This window comes from Pocillopora verrucosa, chromosome 8 (assembly GCF_036669915.1).
Source record: "Pocillopora verrucosa isolate sample1 chromosome 8, ASM3666991v2, whole genome shotgun sequence".
Classification (NCBI taxonomy): domain Eukaryota; kingdom Metazoa; phylum Cnidaria; class Anthozoa; order Scleractinia; family Pocilloporidae; genus Pocillopora; species Pocillopora verrucosa.
Window position 1 is genome coordinate 2,310,374 of NC_089319.1, and position 12,277 is coordinate 2,322,650.

The 12,277-nt window shown below is 40.9% G+C and overlaps 2 protein-coding genes across 2 annotated transcripts; both read right to left on the reverse strand.

The window, feature by feature from the left end:
- Positions 1-1,859: 1,859 nt before the first annotated feature.
- Positions 1,860-5,192, reverse strand: LOC136282855 (uncharacterized). The gene is made up of 2 exons (XM_066170811.1): positions 4,122-5,192; positions 1,860-3,851 (listed from the first exon to the last, which is right to left on the reverse strand). The coding sequence occupies exons 1-2, from the start codon at positions 5,190-5,192 to the stop codon at positions 1,860-1,862; spliced, it is 3,063 nt and encodes a 1,020-aa protein (XP_066026908.1).
- Positions 5,193-8,590: 3,398 nt separating this feature from the next.
- Positions 8,591-9,280, reverse strand: LOC131789361 (uncharacterized). Its single transcript, XM_059106461.2, has one exon. It carries the CDS (start codon positions 9,278-9,280, stop codon positions 8,591-8,593), a length of 690 nt encoding a protein of 229 aa, XP_058962444.2.
- Between the last annotated feature and the right edge of the window lie 2,997 nt (positions 9,281-12,277).

Here is a 12,277-nt window from a genome sequence, read left to right on the forward strand (position 1 = left end):
AATTTCAGCGTAGTATCGCTCGAACAGAGTGTTAAGCTGGGTCGGCTCGTAATTTTCGATTTCCTTGGCAATTCCCTTCTCTGAACACCACTTTTTCCAAACCGAAAACCAAAGAGCAATGCTTTTTACAATGGTTTCGTTGTTAGAGCTGTTTTTCAGCTGCTGTATTGTTGTTGAGGTAGCGAAATAAACCTAAATAAATGCCGGCCATTGTTTTGCTCGCAAATTTTCAGCGCATCCAAATGTTGCGATATCCAAGGCCCGCACTCAATTGGCTATCTGTGAGTTTCTTTGTTTATTGACCAATCAGAATGTCTGGTTTGTTACATCTTTGCACTGAATTAACTCTCTTCTGCACTGAATTACCTGAAAACTGCATTTATCCTAACCAATCAGAATTGAGTGATTTTTTTATATTCATTATTAATGATAGAGGCATGAAACGTTTTACAGCACTTATGACCCTACGACTAACATTTTTTCATATAGGTCCAATCCAAGTAAACTTCTGGAGACGAGAACCACACATGTCAGAAATTCACTAACATGGCTAAGAATGAAAATCCTCTTAAATGACAAATGCTTTCCAACATAGCCCATGAGTCATTTTCTAACCATTTGTATTCATCTTATCCCATCATGAGACTATCTTTGATATTTATCACAATATTTGGGTACCCTGTGGTCAAATATCGATGATGAATGGTGTGTGAAATATAAGAAAACAATTGTAGCGATACGAAACAACATGGCTCTGAAGTCCCGCTCATGGGTCACAAAGCTTAAGAGTAAATGTCAATAAAAATCACAGATTATCGAAAAAGTCGCGGACACGGTCGAAAATCGATTTGGTTCATTTTTTGCCTGTGGGTAGTCTTATCTAGTAAACAAAAGGAAATGGGGTTAGATTTTTGAAATATGCACTTTAGCGGGAATAATTTGCTTTAACATTTCCGGGGTTAAATAGCTCAAATTTCACCAAGCGCGATCCTGAAATTATGCACTTTTCGAGCACTTGTCGTGCTAACAAAAATGTAACGGAAGAACTTTTCTAGTTATAGAAATATTGAGTTGGACTTGCATTATCGAGGCAAAGTGACAGTTTTTGTCACATGTTATTCTTGGCGGAGCTACGTCCCTATTAAGAGACGACATCTTCGGCCTTTTGAAATTAAGGCAAAGGTGGCCTAGAATAGCTTGGCAAAAATACATGTGGTAGTGTCTCAAAGTTTACAATAACACTACCAAGAAGCCTTGAAAGATAGTTCTTTACGATTTGGGTTTTATTTCTTTGGGACCTTTGACTATCAAAAGATGACCACCAGCCGAATTTCGGTTAAATTACTATGACGCCATAATGAGATGCATAATAACAAAATTAAATGCGTTGGACACAAATAACTGTTTTGGTCAGTTATGTCTTCACACTAAATGACTAGAAACATATTAAAATGTCTATAACTACACTTATCTACGGAGACAGGAGAAACAATTTTCGACTTTGCTACCCTGAGAATCACGCCATAATTCTGCATAATCTATCACACAACAGGTTAAACAGTTGAATTGCACTCAACAGGTTAAATGTGGCTCAAAGCCGTTAGTTTACGTTTACTTCTCATCCGGTGAACATGGATTCGAGCATTTGCATCCCCTCTGCGCCTTCTACACTCGCCAGTTTCGAATATACTGAAAATCGTCCAACACAAAGGTAAGAAGGTTTCACAAGCAGTGGTGGGCTCGAGTGACTGAAATCCGATATGTAGGACTCTGCTGTCACGCAACGCCTTCTTGTAAATAATACACGCACCGCTTTTATGATCAGCGGATCAGTTACTCGTAAAACGTTCAGTGCTCAGTTACTTGGAAGAGCAGGTACACTCTTGGACTAATTGTGTGAGTCGTGCGATGAATGGCTTTTTCCTCTTTTGAGGTGAAATGTCAGAAATATCCAGCCCAAGGTCGACGCACGTGTCTCTTAGCCTATCCACTCTTAAAGTTGTGATTGTACGTTTTTGTACAAGTTCGCAGATGTTAAGATCGAAAGATACAATCGGATGCTGAATAGCCACATCTCTCATCACATTTGCACACACTGCAGATAGATGCTTCTCAGCTTCGGCGGAGATTTCGTCCTCGTCGACGCTCCCCATATCCACTTCTGAGACTTCACTAGCTTTTGCTTCGTTATCGGCGGCTGTAACTTCTAATCGCTTCTTTCCTGAAAGACGGCTGAAGAAGCCACTAATCTGCTGCGACGTAAGGACTTCATAAGGTTGAAATCGGCGTTCCCCCGCTTGGTCTCTTGCTAGGCTCATGGTTTTCGAAACTTCCTGTGGATCGCTTTTCCGTCCACTATACTCCCCTTTTTGAAATTGGTCAGTTAAGAATTCGGTCTGTTCCTTTGTAAAACGCACCTTTTTCTTAATTTTCTTCAGGGCCCAACCCATTGGAAGAGGAGGCAAGCCGTCACGCTTTGATTGTGCAGCAATTTGAACGCTTGGTATTCGACTGCGTCCCTCCGTCAGCTTGGAAGAATATTCTCTTTTAGCTTTATCGTAGAGAGTTTCCTGTTCGAGCATCATTTGGTGTTTTCCAGTATCTAGGTGTGTCTGGAGGTTTGCAAAGCGACTGTATGCTTTTACACATCCTTCTTCTGGACACGGGAAAAGCATGTCATCTGGCTTATATTCCCCAATACAGCGTCGATCTTGGTTTTCGCTTTCAGTTGAGAAATCTGTTTTGACAGAGCTTTTCTTAATATGTCGGTGTCCCACAATCTTGAACGTCGGTGAACCACTTGGATTTGGCGATAGCGGGTCTAGGATTTCCAATTTTTCGGGCTGCTTCATGACTCCTTCGAACTTGGCCCATGGCACTACTTTACCGGAACCCACATTGAATGCTCTCCACACTCGTACGCCACTTTCATCGTACTCAAAATTGTTGAGTAAGCTTATGCCATCCCATTTGATATTAAAGGTGCATGACGGTTTGGCAGTAACATAACTTGCTTTCACTCCTGTGGTTCCTTGGCCAGATTCAATGGCTGTTTTGAACTGTAGAGCGTTGATGACATCATTGCCTTCGTTTACGTACCTTCCAACGTCTCCCTTGATTGTTGCCGCTTTGCGATCACATACCCCCTTTCCACCTTGAGGGTCCGAAAAGTCGTTTCTTACAACAGCCACTCCCACGGCATCACCGGCCAGCTTAGCTGAGATGATTGAATTTCCGCTGTGATAACAGCCAGCGTTATCTTGTTTGTAATAAGCCATTTCCAGCTCTGGAATTTCCTTTTTCAGGGTAGTGAGGCAGTCAAGCATTATCAAAGCCACAGTCACACTGTCTTGGGCGCAGCTTTGGAATACGTGAACAAGTGTTTGCGATTCAAAGTGCTCAGAATCCTCTGACCGTCTTATGGCAACGCTAATGTGCCATGGCAATCCTCGCTTCGCAAACCAATCTGACTGTGCCTCTCGATATTTTCGGGGCATATATTTCATTGCCCAGTCCTGGACTAACAGCACCGATCGGCTGTCGAGTTTGGCTAAAACTGAATGCTTTGCCTCAGCTTGGTGGACTGAACGTAGCTGATGGGCTTTCCAGCTGATGATATCATCCCTTGCCTGTTTAATGGTATGCAGCATGTCAGCTTGATCTTCTGCTGACGAGAGCGCACTTGAACACTCATCTTCTATGGTACACAATACTTCTTGTAAGTCATAACACTGTTCACATGACTCATTGTGGAGATGGTCGCAGGAGCCCCGAAATTCAGCATTGCTTGGGTCACTTAGCGCGAAAATTCGACAATGATCGGGAACCTCACAGGCCTCCACTGCATGTACCTAAAATAAAAAGTAAAATGACGAGCGCGTGATGCAGTGTATAGTTGCAAAGCAACGCATGCGCATATGATCGACATTTCAAAAAGATTACTTAACCGATTCTCAGCGTTGTATACATGTGTGTAAGCGTATTACAGTGAATTTTAAACTGTTGTTTCATAAATTAAGCATAAAGAAGACTTGGAGGGAAAGAAAGAGGTAGCCGTGAATCATAGTAAGAAGTTTACTGCATTTGCAAAGGCAACGCATAATTATAAAATATGCACCCACTTTGTAGTCGCCCTTTAGGTACTGCTTCGACAAACGAAGTTGCTGCTTAATTTCCCTCGCCCATTGCTGAGTCTTGCCACAGTCAACAAGCTTATCTACGAGTTTTTCTAAAGCATCAAATGCTTCCACCCCTGATGCTGAAAAGTTATCAAGTCCTTGCAGAGACTTCCGAACAGATGAAGAACACACGGCCAAAACTCTCTGTAGCGTTCTCTTACTCATAGGCTCAAAGTTGGTTTCACAGCAGTATTGTTGATACTGCTGAACAATACGCTCTGGTATCATTGTTCTGATAACATTGGGTGTTTTTATGATCTCGCCAGTCGACAATTTCAGAAGTTTTTTCCCGAAAGGAACATCTTGAATAACGTGTGGACTTGTTATAAAAGAAACAAAATGTTCTAATTTTACAGGTTCAATTCTCATTCTCCTTTTCTCCTGGTTTGGAAGAGGAGCAGCTCTTCCATGTATCAGCCTGTGGCGTCGGGCAATGTTGTAGCGATAGCTAGTAACGGTTGGAATAAACTCCCTCATCTCCTTAAGGGATAACTTGTCTGCCATCAAAGAATGTATTTGCCGTCTGGTGCTCCAATGTTGTGCGTTCAAGTAGCTTTCAGCAAATGCATTAAGAAGGTCCGTCTCTTTTTCACTTCTGCCCTCGACCACAACCTGACTCTCGTTACATACAGCGTAACGATCACAAAGCTCCGTCCACAGTTCTTGCGAATTTTCAGGTGCCAGGACATCCAGCATTGCAGAAATACATTGTTGAGCTTTCCGTAGGTATCTACGTTTAGTACGCTCGTGCGCTGTATTCCACGGCACTGATAACGTGTGACGTACTGGACTGACGTCTCGAAGGTGTAAGAAGCGATTTAGCTGCACCTGGGACTCGTTGTCTAGACTCGAGCTTTCATCACTCTCTTCGCAATCTTCTTGCGGAACAAATAGGCTCTGCCGTTTGGATGTGAAACCTTCTGGTAATGTTTCATCACCAACAGTGACAGCACAAGTGGCAGGAATATCAGAGTCACTCCCTTGTTCATCAACCTGACGAAAAAGTGAACACATTGCTTTGGATGGCTTCAAAATGAGATCAACCGTATACACGCGCGGGGTGTCGCATGCAAGGCGGAAGTTTATAGTCGATGATTATTTTCACCTTATAATATAACTGACTAATAACCTATTCTGATATCTTTATCCAATTACTTCTCAGTATTATTTTCCATTTGGAGCATTTCGAAAAAAAAATGTGGAGAAGCCATATAATAATTTAAAACCTTTATTATTTGGACATATCCTGGAGTGTGAAATGCTATCTGGGTAGGGCACGCCTATCCAATTCTTGTGCCATGTATGGTTTTGCCAAGTCGTTGACGGGCGCAATGGCGGCGTTTGAGCATGCGCATGCAAGTTAGCCTGGACACGCCCTTCTCCCACCTGGGTTGAATCCCTAGGCATGAAAAGGGCGGAGAAGGGAGAATTCAGAGAATGCGTTAAGGTTTTCCATTTTTATTAATTATATTGGATGGAAATTCTTCATAACACTTTGAAGAAACTCACCAAGGTTAGACCACTTAGACCTTCTGTGATGTTTTCCACACCTCCTGTGGCCTCCAAGCTCTGCGACTGTAACTGATTTTTTATTTTTGCTAGGGACTGTCGACATCGCACACAAATTCCTTTAATATTTTGAGAGAAAGAATTAATTTATACTTTTAACCTTGCACATCCTCCTTGAACAAATAGCTCTGCATGTGGCAAAGAAAAAAACTAGGCAAAAGCCCCACAAATCCCAAACTGATGACGCATTCTGTAGTTAACCTTGTCACGAGTCAGTATTTTACATTCCGTTCCTTTTTTGTCGGCATTTTTAAAAGGAATTCTAATATCTGTGAAGATTTCAATTAGAGCGTTCTCCACGCCACTAATTAATTTTGACAGGAGCCATCACTGGTTTTGAACAAATTTTGAAAGAGACGAAAATGTTGAGTGAACGCCAGTGTTTTCCGACGTAAAAATATTTGCAAAAATCCTGAAAAGACATGAAAATAAATTTCCTGTCAAACTTGGCGACTGTTTTACGCGACAGTGAAGTGGTTTGAGTGGTAGTTCATGCAAAGACGGCCTGAAAACTGCATAATTTAGAGCTCGCACGCACTCATTTTCGATCATGCAATTAGTAACGGTTTATTTTCGTTAAAATGAATATTTACACAAACTAACCTCACATCACTTTAAGTAATACCTATAGCTACCTGTAAACAAAAAAATGAGACAAAACGATTTTTGACCGTGTCCGTGATTTTAAAATTTTTCTTTGATTTTTAGAGACATTCACTCTTAAGTTTTAACATCAGGGCCGATGAATCGTACAGCTTTCAAGATGGAACACTGTCTTTTATTCATTCATTCAGAATGTTCAGAGACATGTGTGTCCTTCTATTCACGCATCCAGGTTGTCAAAACTGTTCACAATGTTACAAAAATCGGTGAGGAACAGCACAACTCGTTTAATTGTCAATCAGCGGTTCGTCGAGAGAAGCAAGCCTGTTACACAACCTCTCAAGAAGAATAATCTTCCCACTTTCACTTCGACGAACAAGAAGACAGTTTCAAAAAAAAAGGCGAAAATAGGAGTTTTGAAGGAAGACTGTGCTTTATTTTTGCGGCTTTACATAGCAAAGGAGTCAAATATAATCTTAAATCGTAACAAGAAAATCGCAGAGGAAGTTTTACCAGAAAGCCAGTGTGGCTTCAGGGCAGGCAGATCTACTATCTATGTGATATTCACATTACGACAATTACAAGAAAAAGCAATTGAAAAAATCAGCCCCCCTACATGATTTTTGTTGACAATTCCAAGGCCTTCGACACGGTTGATCGGAAGACACTTTGGAAAGTTCGGAAGCTATATGGTCGCCCTTAGAAAGTAGTGCAGATCATCAAGCCCTTCCATGAGGGAATGGCAGGTGCTGTTAGGATCGCCGGAGACACAGGTGAACCCCTTCACTATCAATCACGGTGTCAAGCAAGGCTGTGTACTGACACCAACCCTCTTTTCTCTCTATCTTGCGGCTGTCCTAGAATCAATGTGTACCAACCTCAATTCAGGAGTGTTCATCAAGACAAGAACAGATGGTAAACTTTTCAACCTTGCCAGACTCAGAGCTTCTGCTAAAACAAGGGAAATCTGTGTAAGGGAGTTATTATTTGCCGATGATTCTGCCCTTGTTGCAACAAATCCTACTGTCATCCAAGAAATTGCAGACAGGCTCTCCTGTGCCGCTCGCCACTTTGGCATGAAAATAAATGTGTCTAAAACAGGACTGCTCTATCAACCGGTCATGTGTGTCGTATGTCTGACAACAGAATCCCCAAATATGTGTTTTATGGAGAATTCAGCTCTGGAGGGAGAAAACGCGGTGGACAAAAACTGCGCTTCAAAGATGCATTGAAGAGATACACGAAGAATGTGGGAGGAAGAAGCAATGGACAAAAAGAAGTGGTGATCAATGGTCCATTAAAGCATTGCCGCTGTCGAACGGAATCGTTTCAAGAAATATCAAGCAGCTCACAACAGGAGGCTCACACCAACAACTGATGGTCTTAAATGCAACCGTTGCACGCTGGATTTGTAGCGCATCAACGCTCCTACAGCACGTAACCGTTTCTCAGTCAACATCGCCTGCAGTGGACTGCCGCCGCCGATGAAATAGCGTGTCAATTCATGATGGAAACTTGAAAGACTTCTTCAAGTATGAGAACCAACCATGGCCGCCATCACTTTCGCATCTTGGACAGCTTAGAGGAGGACAGAAGGCAGACTTGGTGAAGTGTTTGCCCAACGCATCAGCACAGATCGCAACTCAACCAGTAGCTGATGCAGTTATTCTTGATGGAGCTGTTGATGTGCATATGCTACAGCCAAGAACAGCATGCACCTTTGACTAATAGTCACGTAATGGTATAAGATGAATACGATTGGATAGAAAATGACTCAGTGGTTATGTTTGAAAGCTTTTGTCGCAAATTTCCCCAAGCAATGTCTTTTAAGAGGATTATTTTTTCCTAGCCTTGTTGTCATGTTAGCAAATTTCTGCCATGCCTGGCTCTCGTCTCCAGAAGTTAATTTGGATCGGCCCTGTATCAGGAAATGTTAGTCTTATGGTAATAAGTGTTGTGGCAAAGATTCAGGCTCTTATCGTTAATTTGAACAGTTTTGGTCGACAACCTTTAGACTATAAAGGAAGTGGGAGAGTAAAGCAGGTAATTTAGTGTTAACAAATGATTTGAAAACGTAAATTGGCCACCGTAATGAGTTCAAAGGCTGACGTTTCGACCGTTAGCCCCTCTTCTCATTATTATTCCGGTTGTCAAGTGGTGTTCCCTCATAGGTCCTCATTGATCGGCTGTTGTGTTGTTTGATCGTGGGTATCCAAGCTACAGGAATTGATCTCCCTGTTTCACCGGTATACACATTGTCGCATTCGCATGGGATCTTGTAAACGACACCGTCTCCTTTTGTTGCCTTGATGTTGTAGGCAGCGGCGAAAAACCTCTGATACACCATTTATGTTAGGGAGAACGGCAATAGATTCAAATTCCTGCGCGGGTTCTTTGCTGGCTGTTACCCTCGCTGTCTTTACGAGTTTTCGTACAAATGAAGAAGGATAACCATTAGAAATAAGTACAGATGACAAGTGTCTCTTTTTCTCAGAGATAACTGACGCTTTCGTTGTGAGGCGTTTGGCACGGTCATATAGACACTTAACAGTAGCACGCTTTACTGACTGAGGGTGGTGTGAATCATAGGCTATGTACTGGTTAATGTGGGTGGGTTTTCTGTAGACAGTAGTAGTGACAAGACCGTTTGAGTCCCTTGTAACTGTTATGTCGAGAAAAGGAATGGTGTTATCTTTCTTGATTTCCATGGTAAAACGAATAGTAGACTGTTGACAGTTTAGATGTTGTAAAAAGTCGTCGACATGGTCCCGGTCTGAGACTGGGAAAGTGTCATCTACATATCGTTTCCAGATCTTAGGTTTGCAAGTCGCATTTGTTATCGCATGTTCCTCAAATTCTTCCATGTAGATGTTAGCTATTACTGCGGAAACAAGCAGGGCTTCCCATAGCTGTTCCGTCTTGCTGTTCATAAATTGACCCGTTGTATTGGAAATATGTCGATCTTCAGACGAAATTCAAATGGTGGGCAATTTGTGTGGGTGTTAAGTTTGTGCGGTGAGCAAGATCGTCGTTGTTCTCTACTTCTCGCAATGCAGGTTGAACTGCACCCTCGATAGTGCATTTTTAAACAAAGATTCCACGTCAAAAGGTACCATGAGCTCGTTATCGTGTACTTTCTCATGACTGATAGTTGACACGAAGTGCATAGAGTTAATAACTGAGTAGTCTGACTTGCCTGTCAAGGGGGACAGGATATTGGCTATGAAGACGCACAGTATTGCAGTCGAAACGTCGCGATCAACATCCAAAGTGACTCCATAGTGAGACAAACGAATAAAGTTTATCTACTATCCTGCACCACGATGAACAATAAACACATATTTTATTAAAAAGAAAGTCGTTCGCCAGATGTTTTTAAAAGTAAATTTTACTGTTAAAGTTTACCAAAAGCCAAATTGACCAGCAAATAGACTATAGGTGTTCTAGAAATAAAAGGGATTCTTTATCTTACTTCAAAGTTTCAAATTCATCTGTCTCTTAATTTCACATGTCACAAATTATATTTTCAAATCCTAAAATAAAACAACGGAACCTAACATATCTTCCATCTTTTCAAACAGATATAGAAACTATTTTGCAGTTGGTTTTAACAGCGCTTAGAACTAATGCCTCTCTTACAATTCTGATATATATTCGATCCTTCAGAAGTTATTTATAATCAAGATAAACGTATATTGGATATCACCGCTTTCTATTGTAGTGATTCCCTTCTTCGAGACTTGATAGCAATAAAGAGATAAAACAAATAGGCTGAGAAGACGGCTTCTTCTTACAGCACTTTTTTGCAAGACGACAAGAAACATGTTGTAGGCGTGGTTTTTGTAGACTTTCGTAAGGCGTTTGACGCAATTCCCCACTCCATTCTGCTCCGAAAACTTCAAAGTCTTGGTGTAGCTGGGGACTTGTGGTGTTGGATAAGAGATTACCTCTCTGGAAGAACGCAAGTAACGACGATTAATGGGTGTCAATCTCAAGCTATGCCAGTTACTTTTGGTGTACCTTAAGGGTCGGTGCTGGGCCCTACCCTGTTTTCCATCTTCTGTAATGATCTGCCCAATATCACTGAGGGAATAGATGGTGACCCACAGCTTCACATGTACGCAGACGATACCACCGTCTATGTCTCAGCTCCGACCTATGATCTGGTGGCCTCCAAGTTGAATGAAGTACTAGCAAGGCTATATACATGGTGTTGCGAGAACTGTCTCACTCCACATCCCACCAAGACGGAATATATATTGCTTGGTGGACGCGGAAAATTTACTGGGCCAAAACAAGCTATTAAGATAGGTGATTATGTTGTCGGGGAGGTTGTTTCTGCAAGATGCCTAGGTGTTCAGATAGATAATGCTCTTAAATGGGATCATCATGTATCGGAATTAGCTAAGTCATATACGCAGAAGTTGAATTTACTTAAATCCTTGTATTTCCTTCCTATACAGGCAAGAATTGATTTCTATTTTAAGGTTATTCTGCCGTCTGTGACATATGGTATGTTAGTTTGGGGCTCTTGTGGTCGAGTATTTTTCTCAAGCTTAGAATCTATACATGTTAGAGCGGCGAAAATAATATTTAACTTGGATTGGTGTACTCCAAGCAAGGAGGTTCTTGCCACAGTAAAATGGAATACCTTAGAGATTATGTATGAGAAACGATTACTAATCTTAGCGCATCAGGCTTATTATAATCTTTTGCCACGTCCTATGAGCCGTCACTTTGAAAAGTATGTAAGTAGCTACGACTTCAGGAGGAAAATGACATTTAAGTTACCTAGACCTAAGACCGATATGGTCAAGAAATCATGCTCATACAAGTCAATTACTCGGTGGAACGCTCTGGAAAATCAAATGAGATCAATTCAAGACGTTGACGCTTTTAAAAAGTCACTCAAGTGTATTTTTAAGCCACGTATGTTATAATGATGTACTATGTAGAATTTTTATTGTTGAAAATATGTAGAAATCTTACATTAGTCTTCTTATAATTAGTTAGGAATTTAGTTTTATTGGATTTAGTTAGGAATTTAGTTTTTATTGTCCGTACACGACCACATCAGCTTTTGCTGAATTTTTTATCGTGTTTAAATAAATGCTGTTGTTGTTGTTGTTTTATGTTTAACTCGAGAATAAATATATTTGTAAGTTATCAATAATATACAAACAGAAGTGTTTTTTCTTTCTCGTTCGCTGCTTCAATCGTCTAAAACATATGTAACAGGATCTACCCAGGGTAATAAAACACAGCTTGGTCTCTAAGAAGTTCGATTGATCGCAAAGAAATGTATTTCAAAGAAAATTGCTGTAAGTTCGAAGGAGAGAAAAGAAGCTCAAACTCCTCCTTACTGGCCCACTTCATTTCTTGGTTTTTAATCAGAACAACACAAACCAGGGTGTTTCCCACGATGTCTGTGATTACCAGCTCAGAAAACATAAAAGCGATCACGGTCTGGGCTGAATCGGTCAACATGATGGATTTTCCTTCTCTTTGCCGCTGCAATTTTCACCAAAACGTCATTGTCCTACGGGCATAAAATTCATGCTTTTGGATGTTAAGTTCCAAAAAGAAAAATTGTAATTACAATTTGCAATCTACGTACTTCAATTTGTAGGAACAAACCGTTGCTTATGGTTTAAAGACTTGATTGTAAACAGACATCCAAAATATACCATAAACATAAAATTTAATTTTGAATTGCACTTTACCTTATCGTCCAAGTAGGTCCTTACTCAGGATTCACGAATTCAATACATTTGTGACAACATCGCGTTTCTCGGAAGATTGGAAATAATTGATTTAATAGTACGCACTTCAACAAGCTGTAAATATAGCGATTGTCAGCGTAAAACCTTTTCATAATGAACGCCCTGGAAAATTATAATCTCAATACACGAAATCTCTTGACCAAT

Coding starts and splice junctions, on each gene's coding strand:
- LOC136282855 (XM_066170811.1), bottom strand. CDS start 5,192: ATGTGTTCACTTTTTCGTCAGGTTGATGAACAAGGGAGTGACTCTGAT. Junction 3,852..4,121: donor ACCTAAAGGGCGACTACAAA/GTGGGTGCATAT, acceptor TTTTTATTTTAG/GTACATGCAGTGGAGGCCTG.
- LOC131789361 (XM_059106461.2), bottom strand. CDS start 9,280: ATGAACAGCAAGACGGAACAGCTATGGGAAGCCCTGCTTGTTTCCGCA.